At 39.1% G+C, this 12,320-nt stretch overlaps 1 protein-coding gene across 3 annotated transcripts in view; it reads left to right on the top strand.

Annotated features, from left to right (window-relative positions):
* Positions 1-407: 407 nt before the first annotated feature.
* CCDC138 (coiled-coil domain containing 138) overlaps positions 408-12,320 on the top strand; it is a 94,405-nt gene continuing 82,492 nt past the window's right edge. For 2 of the 3 annotated variants that reach the window (XM_055328528.1, XM_055328526.1), the window contains exons 1-5: positions 408-539; positions 2,107-2,164; positions 4,054-4,174; positions 6,806-6,933; positions 11,423-11,607. In XM_055328528.1, coding sequence (XP_055184503.1) covers positions 447-539; positions 2,107-2,164; positions 4,054-4,174; positions 6,806-6,933; positions 11,423-11,607 — 585 coding nt within the window. In that variant the 5' untranslated portion in view covers positions 408-446. Of the gene's footprint in view, positions 540-2,106; positions 2,165-4,053; positions 4,175-6,805; positions 6,934-11,419; positions 11,608-12,320 lie in introns of all 3 variants that reach the window. The other variant, XM_055328527.1, reaches the window with a different exon arrangement.

Genomic DNA, 12,320 nt, shown 5'->3' with positions numbered 1-12,320 from the left:
GCGTCCCGCGGGGTCGGGATGCTGCGGCCGCCAGCGCCCTCCCAGAGGGGCCACCTGCAGAGGTGACTGCGGTGGACAGGACCGAGGAAAACTGAAGCGGAATTTTTTTAAGACAAAAGGTGAGACGCCATTTATCAGTCCAAATAACGCAGTGGTAGAGAAATTAGTTACTAAATCCTTCAGCAGGAAAAACACTTGTCAGAAGAGGCCGTTTTGAACACTGCGTAGAGCGTGAGACCGAGGGACTCGCTGCCTGGTCCGGGCCCCTGGCGCAGCCCGCGCGCGCTCCCAGGGTCGCTCTCCACCCCGGGGGGGGGGGGCGGGGGGGGGGGGGCGGGCGTGCTGCGTCACGTCGCAGTTCCGGGACGCGAGCTCCGCCCCTGCGCGTCCCGCCGCCGTGGGTTTGAACGCTGCTCCCGGGGTGACGACGGTGGCGTCGACTCGCTATGGAACCCAGGCTGGTGAAGGCCCCCGGGCAGGATTGGGTGGTGGAGCGACTCAAAAGCCGCTACGGACTCGGGGGCAGCCGCCCGGCCGAGGTGAGGTCTCGCCCTTCCCCTCGGGCTGGCCCCGGGTCCGCGGGCTGGTTTGTGCAGGGGTAAAGCGGGCTGCCGGCGGCTGCGCCCGGAGCTCGGGGCCCGGGGCCCGGGGCCCGGGGCCGGGAGGGATCGGTCCCCCGGGGGCCGCCGCTCCCGCTCCGCCACAGCCCCGAGCCCGGGGCCGCCCTCCGCTCCGCCCCAGCAGGGTTAGGAGCGGTGGCCGGAGGGCAGCACGTGCTCCGTACGCTGGAGAAGCGGATTTTCCGTCAGAAAAAGCCCCTCACCCAGCACAGAGCCTGGAAGGTGTATGACTCCCCGCACGTGGTGGCAGGCCCCCTGTATCACAGTCACTTGTGCGGAGTTCAAAAAGCAATTTTAACTCCTCCAAAAACCTTCCTATTTTGAAGTGATTACCGACTTTAAGCTGCGAGGATCATGTCAACAGGTCTTTTGAGCCCTTGGTTTGGGCTCACCAGTCGTTCATACTTTGCCGCATCTGCGTTGCTTCTCTCCTCCCGTTTTCGGCACGGCGTGCACACACTCCCCCTGAACTGATGGAGGGTACCTGCAGGCTGTCACACCTTCACCCCCACGTGTAGATTCCTACGTGCATATTCTGGGAATAGGGTCATTCTCATATATCCATGGTAATAAATTGAACAAACTGACCATTTGTACAGTAATACTTAACAAAGAGTTAATATCCAGATTTCCAATTATCTCATTGATGTCCTTTGTAAAAATTTGTTTCCCCGGTGCAGATAGAATCCATCTGTATTTGGTTCTCTCCTGTTGCCTTTGTTCTGGCTCAGGTTCTAAGTCTCTGTCTTTATTTTTTTAAGGTTTTATTTATGTATTCATGAGAGACAGAGAGGGGAGAGGCAGAGACACAGGCATAGGGAGAAGCAGGCTCCATGCAGGGAGCCCCATGTGGGACTCGATCCGGGGACCCCAGGATCACGCCCTGTGCGGAAGGCAGACGCTCAACCGCTGAGCCTCCAGGCGTCCCTAAGTCTCTGTCTTTATGATGTATTTTTTTTTTAATTTATTTACGATAGTCACAGAGAGACAGAGAGAGAGAGAGAGGCAGAGACACAGGCAGAGGGGGAGAAGCAGGCTCCATGCACCGGGAGCCCGACGTGGGATTCGATTCCTGGTCTCCAGGATCGCGCCCTGGGCCAAAGGCAGGCGCCAAACCGCTGCACCACCCAGGGATCCCTATGATGTATTTTTGAAGACTACAGGACAACTGTATATGGGACCGTCCCTCAGTCAGATTTTCTCTGATGCGTATACCTCAGGATTGTACATAGATACTGATTTTGTGCGTTTTTGGCAGGAGTGATGTGTAGGTTTCTCTTGTTCACTAGGAGATACAACATTTCTTTGTCCTGTTATTGGTGATACTAACTTTGACCGCTTGATTAAGATAGTATCTATTAGATTTGTCCATGCTAATTTTTGTTATTAATTCTTGTACTTAATACATAATTTGTGGGGAACTCTTTTGAGACTGTAGGTTGATTCTTAATATATAAATTAAATGTCTTTTTAAATTTTTTTTTAGTATGATTTTTCGAATTTTGATCAGGCTAGGTGGAAGAGAAGATCGCTAATCTCTCCAGGTAAGCTGATGGAGTATTTTGTATATTTGGGGGTTTTAACAAATTTGATTTGAGGGAAAACATTTAAAAAAAAATGTTTAGGCTTAACACGAAGTGCCAGATATCTTGTGATACTAGGCTTTTTTCATTCAGGTAATGAACTAATAGTCATCAAGATTTTGGGTGGTAAACGTATGATATCTTTAAAATCAAATTGAGTGAATTTTTTTGGTGTTTCAGTTACAGTATTTTTGCCTTTAAAAATGTTAAAAATTAAACAGTATATTGGGGAAAGAAAACTAATTGCTATTTTTTTTAAGGCACAAACTTTTCCAAGTTACAGGGGTAGTAATTGTTGCACCAGAAGAATTTTTCAAATGTACTTGATAAAGATAATTATACTGTGAAATGGGGTCGGTTGGAACATTATATGGTAATCTGGAACTAACATATATAGCTAATTAACCTTTAGTCTTTTGATTTGTTGATACTTCTTCAGTGATGTTTTTACTAGTAAGTATTATCATTGAATTTTGAGGTCATTGCAGCAGAAACAGTAAGTTTATGAGATGGTAGATTAGAGAATTTCATTTTTTTCCAAGTTTATTTATTTCTCTTTGAAATTTTGTAAACAATCTTCTGAAACATTCCTTCAGCATGAACAAACCCAGTTATTACTGAGTTTAGTATCTTAAAACATTTTTTAAATTGTATCTTAGTTTTGAAATTTGTCCTAAAATTTCCAACATTCTAAACTATAACTAAAAAGTATAGCTTGTTTAATTTCTGATGGGGAAAAGCATGTTAGACAAAAGGTGCATACATTTCAGTGACATGGATAGAACTAGAGGTGCTCAGTGAAATAAATGTGTTAGAGAAAGACAAATACCATATGATTTCACTTATAGGTGGAATTTAAGAAACAAAACATATGAACATAGGGGAAGGGAATGAAAAATAAAATAAGATGAAATTGAGAGGGAGTCAAACCGTAAGAGATTCTTAACTCTAGGAAACAAACTTGAGGGTTGTTGGAGGGTAGGTAGGTAGGGGATGGGATAACTCGGTGGTGGGCATTAAGGAGGGCACTTGATGTCGTGAGCCCTGGGTGTTATATGCAACTGATGAATCAGTAAATCTACCTATGAAATTAATTTTTAAAAAGTCAGATAATTCCAGAAAATTTTTTAAAGATCTTAAAAAATATTTCTGAATTTCTTATCAGAGAGGCTCTCTTTGCATTTTATTCACTGAATTTAGATATAGGCTAACAGTCTGTTAAATGTTTAGTGTTTAGGGGCATCTGGGTGGCACAGTCAGTTAAGTGTCTGATTCTTGATTTCAGTTCAGGTCGTGATTTCAGGATCATGAGATCAAGCCCCGGGTTTGGCTCCACTGTCAATGCAGTCTGCTTGAGATTCTCTCTCTTTCTCTCTGCCCCTCCCACTCATGCTCTCTCTCTCTAATAAAAAAAAAAATGTTTAGTGTTTAAAATATATAAAATTAAAAAATAAAATGTTTAATATTTGAGGACTGATGAAATATCATGATAGGTAGAAAGAAGACAGGATTCTGAATTTTAATCTTTCCATTTGCTGGTTCTGTTACTTGGATAACTTCACATAACTTCTGTGGTCCTTAGACTTCACACCATTAGAATAGGGTTAAAGGCACCCATTCTCCTTACTTCACAGTGAACTAGTTGTTGCTAAGATCAAATAAGGTAATAAATGAAAACATTTTGTAATGAGTAAAGTGCTATATAAGAACTGATGCCTATTTTCTGAAGTTTGCATTACACAGACATACAGATAAATCATGAGGTAATTTTGCTGTCTTACCTTCAGAAGCCTAGAATGAGATTAGTATGTGATCTTAGTAATCTCTGCTGTTTGCTTTTTTGTTAACAGATGATTTGGACATCTTCTCACCTGGAGATAAAGTGGGTTCATCTTTGAGGTGTCACTCTGATGAAAGAAAACATTGCACAACACCGCTTTGTAGTTCATTCAAACTCTTAAATGTGAATTGGTAAAGTATCCCTCAATCCTTAGTATTGCTATCCCTTTGGTATCTAAAAAATGGAGACATTAAAGGGTGGATTCTTTACGTCTTTGCTTTTTTTCTGAGAGGACGTGCAAGCATTCTGGAGCCTGCTGAATGGTTGAAGAGACTGATTTATTAATTTTTACTGAGAATCTCTGTGATAGAAGCATTATGGTTAGTGGTATAATGCAAAGTTATACAGTATGAAAGATGAAAAATTATTTTTATGATTATTCATCCAGGACCCAAATGAAGACCCTGCCCCCTCCCCCTTTTTTTGGTTAAAGGAGCCAGGATAAAAATGAATGCAGGTTTACTAGTGATATTTAACTGTATCCATTGTGTGTCTACTAGTGTGGTAAGTTATATTTTAGGTAGTTGAAAGAGATTGAGGAAATCAGTCTAGGGAAATGATAACTACAAATATGCAGAATGCTGGGTTGTGAGTGGGTGAAAACAGTATAAAAACAGTGGCAGCTAAGGTGAAATAAAATTGTGAATTAGATACTATTAAATGTCAGAAATAAGTGGCAGAAGGAAGAGCTATGGATATCAAGAAGTAGTGAACGTTTTGAAATAATGTTAAACCATAAAGATGTATATATACAGTAAATATTGAGATAATTGTGGGGAGAAGAAAAGATAACAGTGCCTAAAATATATGGATATTATTAATGTAATTGATATTTGGGAGCTTGAATTTTTTTACATAATTTTCTCATTCTCTGCTTAAATGATTTAATCCATGTAAAACACTTAGAACAGTGCTTAGTATATTGAAAAGCATTCAGATGTGCCATTATTGTTATTTACTGTTTCATTTGGCATTCACCAAGTAGCTTTGTTGATCTGGATTTAAGATTTGGACAAGAGGTAGATTGAATATAGAGTAAGGAAAGTAAACATTGTTTTCAGATAATTATGAATTTCTGGAAATTAGTTTCTTATATTAACTGATACCATTTTTTGTTTTCATAAATGATCTGGGTATATTTCAAGTTATAATTTGAAGCTTTTAAACTATGAAAGTTTTTATAACATTGGACAGCTTTTTCACAATCTCTCATTATGATCTAGTCTGGAATTATAGTGCTGTCTAGCATAGTAGCCATAGGGCACAGGTGGCTATTTTGAGTACTTAAAATAGAAGTACAAAATATACACTGGATTTTAAAGATGGATAAAAGAATACAAAATACGTTAATAATTTTTCGTATTGATTATATATTAAAATAATCTTTTGGATATAGTGGGTTGAGTATAATACATGTTAAAATTTTGTGTCTTTATGTTTTGTTTTGTTTTTTTTTTAAGATTTTATTTTTATTTATTCATGAGAGACACACACACAGAGAGAGAGGGAGGCAGAGACACAGGCAGAGGGAGAAGCAGGTTCCATGCAGGGAGCCTGATGTGGGACTTGATCCCAGGAGTCCGGGATCATGCCCTGGGCTGAAGGCAGGTGCTAAACTGCTGAGCCACCCAGGCTTTCCTGTTTTGATGTTTTTAATATGGCTACTAGAGAATTTTAAATTGCCTTATGTGACTTGAATTATATTCCTTTGAACAGCACTGCTCTAGAAATTTCAACTTTGAGACCATCTTTTTGGAGAGAACACCTGAGATGTTTTTTTAAAATTTTATTTATTTATTCATGAGAGACACACACACAGAGAGAGGCAGAGACACAGGCAGAGGGAGAAGCAGGCTCCATGCAGGGAGCCCGACATGGGACTCAATCCCGGGTCTCCAGGATCGTGCCCTGGGCTGAAGGCAGCACTAAACCGCTGAGCCACCCGGGCTGCCCCAATACCTGAGGTTCTAGTTCTGCTTTTAACTAGTTTAATTTCTTTCTGTTAAATGTTAATTCTTTTAGCTAAAATTATAGCTAACAGTACCTGTGATATTTACCTTACAGAAGTATAAGGAATGAAAAGTTTGACGGTTATAGAGCATTCTACAGCTCTATATGTCATTTTATTTTATTTTTTTTAAAGACTTATTTATTTATTTATGATAGACACAGAGAGAGAGAGAGGCAGAGACACAGGCAGAATGGAGAAGCAGGCTCCATGCACGGGAGCCCGATGCGGGACTCGATCCCAGGACTCCAGGATCATGCCCTGGGCCAAAGGCAGGCGCCAAACCGCTGAGCCACCTAGGGATCCCCTCTATATGTCATTTTAGATTAAGCCCATTGGAATATGTAGAAAGATACCTGTAGTGAATTTTTAAGATCAGTGACTGTTACTTTTCACATTTTTATGTTTTCCTTTTTTAAAACAATAAAAATAAAAATATTTTATTTATTTATTCATGAAAAACACACAGAGAGAGAGAGAGAGAGAAAGAGAGGCAGAGATACAGGCAGAGGGAGAAGCAGGCTCCATTCAGGGAGCCTGATGTGGGACTTGATCCCGGTCTCCAGGATCAGGCCCTGGACTGAAGGCAGCGCTAAGCCACTGGGCCACCCGGGCTGCCCTGTTTTCCATTTTTAAAAATGTTTACTTATTACGTTTTTTCAATTGTTATGCTGTTAATAATAAAGCAGTTTTATTTTTTTAAAATGCTACAGTAAACTTCCAGAATGCTGTAATAAATTTATTTTTTTTAAAGCCTAGATGATGAACTGGATTCTTTTCAAGATTTGAAGCAACAAGAAACAAAAGAAGAGTTAATTGAGAATGATCTTAGAATTAGTACCTCTAAGTTAACCAAGCAGTCTTTTAAAGATATAGAAAAAGGTAAGAGATATTCATTTTAGAACAATTACTTCAAAGTAGCTTTGTCAGGGCATCTGGCTGGCTCAGTTGGTAGAGCATGCAACTCTTGATCTCAAGGTTGTAAGTTTGAGCCCCACATTGGGTGTAGAGATTACTTAAAAATAAAATCTTAGGGATCTCTGGGTGGCGCAGCGGTTTGGCGCCTGCCTTTGGCCCAGGGCGCGATCCTGGAGACACGGGATCGAATCCCACGTCAGGCTCCCGGTGCATGGAGCCTGCTTCTCCCTCTGCCTATGTCTCTGCGCCTCTCTCTCTCTCTCTGTATGACTATCATAAATAAATAAATTTAAATAAAATAAAATAAAATAAAATCTTAAAGAAAAAAAAGGCTTTGTCAAATAGAGCACATAAAGCTTATCCTTTAGTAATAACTCTGGTCCTCAGGTGTGTGTATATTTCTGTGTTCTGCATTTTTGTAAGCCATGAGATAGTAACTGATTATTAATTAAAGGAAAAGAGAAAAGTAAGCATCATTATTTTCCAGTAGTATCCCACTGCTCTCAAATTATCAAGTAGTAAGTTAGCAATCAAGTGAATACTTTTTATAATTTTTTCATATTTCTTCATACTTTTTTATAATTTCTTCATATTTTTTCATTTAAGTATTGGTTAGGAAGTCACTAAATACTGTGGTAGATTTGAGTAATCTTTGAATATTTTAAGACAGTACTCCAGATTACTTAAGGTATGACTTCTTCAGGTACTTTTTTAGTAACTCTCTGCACGTGGCTGCATGTTGAGATTTCAAGGAAGGAGGCAACCAGAAATGGCTTCCTCTTGGCTATAAGACTTTGAGAACAGTATTGCTCCTTTGATAGCCTTTGTGCATCTCTTCTGGGCATACATTGTCTACACAGAACATATACTCATTTGTCCCTTCCCACTCTCTTTCATCCTTTTCCCATTCATCTTAGCATTTGAGGAAAATGAAAAGTAATTGTGCCTGGACTTATATTTCTTGCTGTTTTACAGCTTTTCCCACTGAAAATATAGGATAATGAAAAAAAAAAGTTGAATGTATTCAGAAGTTGACATAATTAAGTAATATTTAAACTACAGTTTGTGAGATGGGAACCTAGAGAAGCAAGCAAAGCAGTGAAAGTGCCTTTCACTTTAGGGGGACCTGGGTAATTCAGTTGGTTGGGTGTCTGACTCTTGATTTCCACTAGGTAATTCAGTTGGTTGGGTGTCTTGTGATTTCAGGGTCCTCTGATCAAGCCCAGTGTAAGGCTCTGTACTCTGCTGGAGTCAGCTTGGGATTCTTTCTTTCTCTCTCCCTCTGCCCCTCCTCCCCTCCTGTGAATACATGTGCTAAATAAGTAAATAAATAAGTAAATAGATGAAATCTTTTAAAAAATGAAACTTTTACTTTAAGGGCATTTGCTGAACTAAGTGAAATGGAACTTTTTTCTTTTTCTATTTAAATATTTTTTAAATTTATAGAATGGGCCTGCTTGCATGCACAAGTGAGGAGCAGGGGAGTGGGGGACAGAGGGTGAGGGAGAAAGAATCCCAAGGTGACTCTGCACAGAGTGCAGAGCCCCACATGGGGCTCGATCTCACTCTCTGAGATCATGATCTGAATTGAAATCAAGAGTTGGTACTTAACCGATTGAGCCACCCAGGCACCCTAAAACTTTTTTCTTTGTTAAAAATTCATGTTATTATTTATTTTGGCTCCCTAGAGTCTGTCCAAGATGCAGAGTACAATAGGAGACCCCTTTCTTAAAGCTAGGGTTCCCAGGAAGGCTAATGCAAGTTAAAACTAACAGAAAATAAATTCTGGCAGTGCAGCGTTGGCGAAGAAGTGTTCATCCATTGCTGTTCATCCATTGCTGTTGGGAGAGTAAATTAATATAATTACTTTGGCAAGCATTTTGTCATCACTAGCACAGTTGAACCTACACATGTTCCCTAATCCATCCAGCAATGTTGCTGTTAGTCATTTACCCTGGAGAAACTCTTGAACATGTGTACCAGCAGCCACATGCAGGACTGTAGGGCACCTGTGGCGACAAAGAGCTCAAATAGCCACCTGTAGTAAAACGTTGGCATATAAAAATACAAAATAGGATAAAAGTAGCTTTGTCAAGGGATCTGGCTGGCTCAGTTGGTGGAGCATGCAACTCTTGATCTCAGGGTTATAAGTTTGTATAGGTGTATTTCTTAGATTTCAGACTGTTCAGTGTTTGTGTTTATTTCTTTATTTCCATCCCATCCTTGCTTAGGAGATAAAATCTTCTGGTAAAGTATACTTTTTTTTTTTTTTAAGTTTATTTTTTTAGTAATCTCTAGCCCCAACCCTAACCCTAACCCTGATTCTGTCATTAATACAAGAACATTGGGATCCCTGGGTGGCGCAGCGGTTTGGCGCCTGCCTTTGGCCCAGGGCGCGATCTGGAGACTCCGGATCGAGTCCCGCGTCGGGCTCCCGGTGCATGGAGCCTGCTTCTCCCTCTGCCTGTGTCTCTGCCTCTCTCTCTCTCTCTCTCTCTCTCTCTCTCTCTCTCTCTCTCTGTGTGTGTATGTGTGTGTGACTATCATAAAATAAATAAAAAAAAATTAAAAAAAATACAAGAACATATTTAAAGGTTATAGAAATTACATGATTATATCATTATATAAACTATAGACATTATATAGCATTTAAAACCAGGCAAAATGGGATGCCTGGGTGGTTCAGCAGTTGAACACCTGCCTTCAGCCCAGGGCGTAATCCTGGAGTCCCAGGATCGAGTCCTACATCGGACTCCCTGCGTGGAGCCTGCTTCTCCCTCTGCCTATGTCTCTGCCTCTCTTTCTCCCTGTGTCTCATGAATAAATAAATAAAATCTTAAAAAACAAAACAGGCAAAACAAGGTCTTAAAAATTTTTTAATTTTTACCCAGATAGTAAAAACTTAAAAATAAAGCTATATTTTGGTTAGAGATTAATTTGGTTTTAGGGAAGAGAAAGGAATGTGATCAGGCATTTCTGAAGTAACTTTACATTTCTTGGCCTAGGTGGTTCATACATAAGTGTTTTCATGCACTTTAAAATCTATTTTGAAATAATTTCAGACATACAGGAAGAGCATAGAGAATTTCTGTAAGGCCTTCAGACAGGTTTTTCTAAATTTTAACATTTTACCACGTTTGCTATATAATTCTTTCTGCATATAATATTGGAGACTTAAATTTTTTTTTTAATTTGAATTCAATTTAGTTAACATCTAGTGTTTTTTTTAAGTTTCAGAGGTAGAATTTAGTGGTTCATTAGTTGAAGATAACAGTGCTCATTACATCAAGTGCCCTTTTTTGTTGTTGTTGTTGTTGTATTTTCTTCTTTTTCCTTTATTTTTTATTTTTTTGTATTTTCTTCTTTTTCCTTTATTTCTCTATTTTGCATAGTTGTCAGTGTGGGTGAGTGTTAAGATAGCTCCAGTAGCCATACTCTGAGAAGGTTTACCTTGTAATAGCTATCCCTGAGGGAAACAGTATCATCAAAGTGCCCTCCTTAATGCCCACCAGAAATGTCTGTTATCCCATGCCCCACTCACCTCCTCTCCAACAACCCATAGTTTGGTTCCTATAGTTCAGAGTCTCTTATGATTTGCTTCCCTCTCTGTTTTTATCTTATTTTTCCTTCCCTTCCCATATGTTCATCTGTTTTGTTTCTTAAATTCCACCTATGAGTGAAATCATGTGGTATTTGTCTTTCTCTGACTTATTTCGCTGAGCATAATACCCTCCAGCTCCATCCACGTCATTGCAAATGGCAAGATTTTGTTCTTTTTGATGGCTGAGTGATATTCTGTGTGTATATATATATATATATTCTACATCATCTTTATCCATTCATCATGGACATTTGGGCTCTTTTCATATTTTGACTACTGTGGACATTGCTCCTATAAACAGATGTGTGTGTCCTTTCGAATCACTATATTTGGTGGCGCCTGGCTGGCTCAGTCCATTAAGTGTCTGCCTTTGGCTCCCAGGGTCGTGGGATCAAGTCCTGCATCTGGCTCCCTGCTTAATAGGGAGCCTGCTTCTCCCTCTGCCTCTGTTTGCCTCTTCCCTGGCTTGTGCTCCCTCTCTCTGTCAAATAAATAAATAAATAAATAAATAAATAAATAAATAAATAAATAAATAAATAAATAAATAAATGAATAAATAAATAAATCTGTCAAATAGATAGATGATAGATAGATAAATAAAATCTTATTAAAAAAAAGAATCACTATTTTTGTATGCTTTGGATAACTACCTAGTAGTGTAATTTCTGGGTTGTAGGGTAGGTCTATTTCTATTTTTAACTTTTTGAGGAACCTCCATACTGTTTCTAATACTCGAAACTTTTTAACAGTACTAAAATTCATATTTAAAGTAACTCATCCTGAAGAGTAGTCTGTCTGAGAATACTTAAAACCGCAAATTGATAAGCTTTATAATTTTTTTCTTTTTAGCAGTTCCCCAGCCAACCAATTTGGCTTCAAATTTAAGAAATTGGACTGAATGTTGTAGTGATGAAAGTGACTCCCCTCTCAGACGTGTCAGCTATCCAACATCTAAAGCACCAAACAAGCAGAGAATACTTCCACATCAGATTAATCAGATATATGATGAATTATTTCAAATACATCAGAAACTGCAGGTAAGAACTAAAAACTGAATCGAAAATTCAGAAATATTTATGTTCTGTGCACCAAACATGTATAAAATTTGAATACGGAGTATTTAATTTTAATTATTTAAATAAGTATGTCAAGACAAAGGTAGAAGAGGACAAATTTATTACAAGGAACAAACATTTAATATAGTTATTGAAGGGAAAAATTTATCCCTAAGGGAAAAAAATAAATGATTTTTTATGTATAGGTATATTTCTTAGATTTCACACTGTTCTGTGTTTTGTGTTTATTTCTTTATTTCCATCCCATCCTTGCTTAAGAAATAAAATCTGCTGGTAAAGTATACTTTTTTTTTTTAAGATTTTATTTATTTATTCATGAGAGACACAGAGACATAGGTAGAGGGAGAAAAGCAGGCTCTCTGTTGAGAGCCTGATACAGGACTTGATCCTGGGACTCCAGGATGACACCCTGACACCCAGGTGTCCCAGGTATACTTTTTTTTAAGTTTACTCTTTTAGTAATCTCTCTACCCAGCATGGGACTTGAACTCACAACCCTGAGACCAAGAGTCCCATGCTCCTTTAACTGAGCCAGCCGGGTCTCCCTAAAGTATGCTTTTTTGAAGTAGTGTTCCTGATTCATTGTTTTAAATACCTATTTGTAAGAAGTTCTCTTGTCCATTCTCACCAAAATTCTATTTGGAACATTGGTCTTTGTCTTCTTTGAGATTTTT

This window comes from Nyctereutes procyonoides, unplaced genomic scaffold (assembly GCF_905146905.1).
Source record: "Nyctereutes procyonoides isolate TBG_1078 unplaced genomic scaffold, NYPRO_anot_genome, whole genome shotgun sequence".
Classification (NCBI taxonomy): Eukaryota; Metazoa; Chordata; class Mammalia; order Carnivora; family Canidae; genus Nyctereutes; species Nyctereutes procyonoides.
The sequence above is the reverse complement of the archived record's forward strand: the minus strand, read 5'-3'. Positions and strand labels throughout refer to the sequence as shown.